Here is a 1,365-nt window from a genome sequence, read left to right as displayed (position 1 = left end):
ATATTAATGCTCTTCATTTGTATTTGATAAAAACATTTTGTGCAAATACATTTTGAAACTGTTAGTCTGAAATAACATCTGTAGCATTATAGTTGGTTGGTTCCTGTCGTCCTGTGTCATAGATAAATCTTTGTATAATCATTGGTCGTTTTTTTCTTTTGTCAGGGAGCGTGTCGACAGAGAACTCAGAGAGAAAGAGAAAATCCGATCTGACCTGGAAAAAGCAGAGAAACTAAAAACTCAACTCGCCACCGAAGTGGATGAGCGTCACTCTGCCATCGAGCACATGAACAACCTCAATCTCAGGTAATTTACCCCTCACATTTCACCTGTCCCCTTTTGCTTCTCCAACTTTTATAACAGCAAAAGGCCTCAATCCATTTAAGGTCTACAGAATAATTTTAATCATGTTTAATAGACTCTTCTTTCTTCCGTACATCTCAGGCCTCATTCCTGAGATGAAGGATAAAGGATAAAAAATAAAGCAGGGTTATAGCTGTCACACTTTATCTTGTTATCTAGTTTATTCATTAGGACAGCAGCTGTTCAGAATTAGTTTTCTATACTTTCATGTTACATTTCCTCATATATATGCTACATTTTATTTATTTAACCATAATAACCTGCTAAACTCAAAGTCAGAGAGTCGGTGTTATAGTGTTCTTTGTCAGCATTACACTCTGTTTGTTGTCTGTGTGCCTAAATGTCTACAGGAAGCTGGACCAGGAGCACAAAGAGAAGCTCACAGCAGTGCGATCGGAGCTGATGAAGGAGATGGACCAGATGCAGCAGCAGGCCGACGTGCAGCGTAAAGAACTGGAAGCAGAGGTTGAAAAGATCAGAGAGGACGAATCTTTTCTCAGGGACCACCTTTCCATCTCTGTGAAGGTACCACGACTGTGTTTAGATGAGTTTTGATACTGTTTATCGAAGCATAAATCACTCACTGATGAACCTTTACATGGCCTCATTTTTCTTACCAAACATTTCATAATTATCATGATCATTATCCAAAATGAAAAGATAAAAATTAATTTTAAACATATGTTGACAGTATCTTTTTTTTTTTTTTTTTTTTTTTAGGAAAACAGACGCCTTGAAATGGAGTTGCTGGACACCACTGAAAAACTAGTGGAGGCACAAAACCAAAATACAAAACTCCAGACAAGTTTGGACAATGTTATGAAAGAAAAGGTAAAAAAGATATATTATAAATTTTATCCATTATTTCAATACTGATTTTCTCTATTCAAACATTTGATGCCATTGTTTGTTGTAGTGTTTATCCATCTGCTTTTTGTGTTAATGATTTTTTTTTCCGTGTTCTCTCTTTCCTCTTCTGCCTTCCTTTCTTTAGTTTGGAGA

At 36.2% G+C, this 1,365-nt stretch overlaps 1 protein-coding gene across 1 annotated transcript; it reads left to right on the top strand.

Moving 5' to 3' along the window:
• Positions 1–165: 165 nt before the first annotated feature.
• LOC121965057 (ninein-like) lies at positions 166–1,194 on the top strand (the record flags this gene model as incomplete). Its single annotated transcript, XM_042515223.1, has 3 exons — positions 166–306; positions 714–888; positions 1,084–1,194. Coding segments are annotated over 3 exons (427 nt in total), but the record flags the coding sequence as incomplete, so codon positions are not given.
• Between the last annotated feature and the right edge of the window lie 171 nt (positions 1,195–1,365).

Source organism: Plectropomus leopardus, unplaced genomic scaffold, assembly GCF_008729295.1.
Source record: "Plectropomus leopardus isolate mb unplaced genomic scaffold, YSFRI_Pleo_2.0 unplaced_scaffold18441, whole genome shotgun sequence".
NCBI classification, from domain to species: Eukaryota; Metazoa; Chordata; class Actinopteri; order Perciformes; family Serranidae; genus Plectropomus; species Plectropomus leopardus.
Note: the sequence above shows the minus strand (reverse complement) of the source record. Positions and strands in the feature narration are given on the sequence as shown.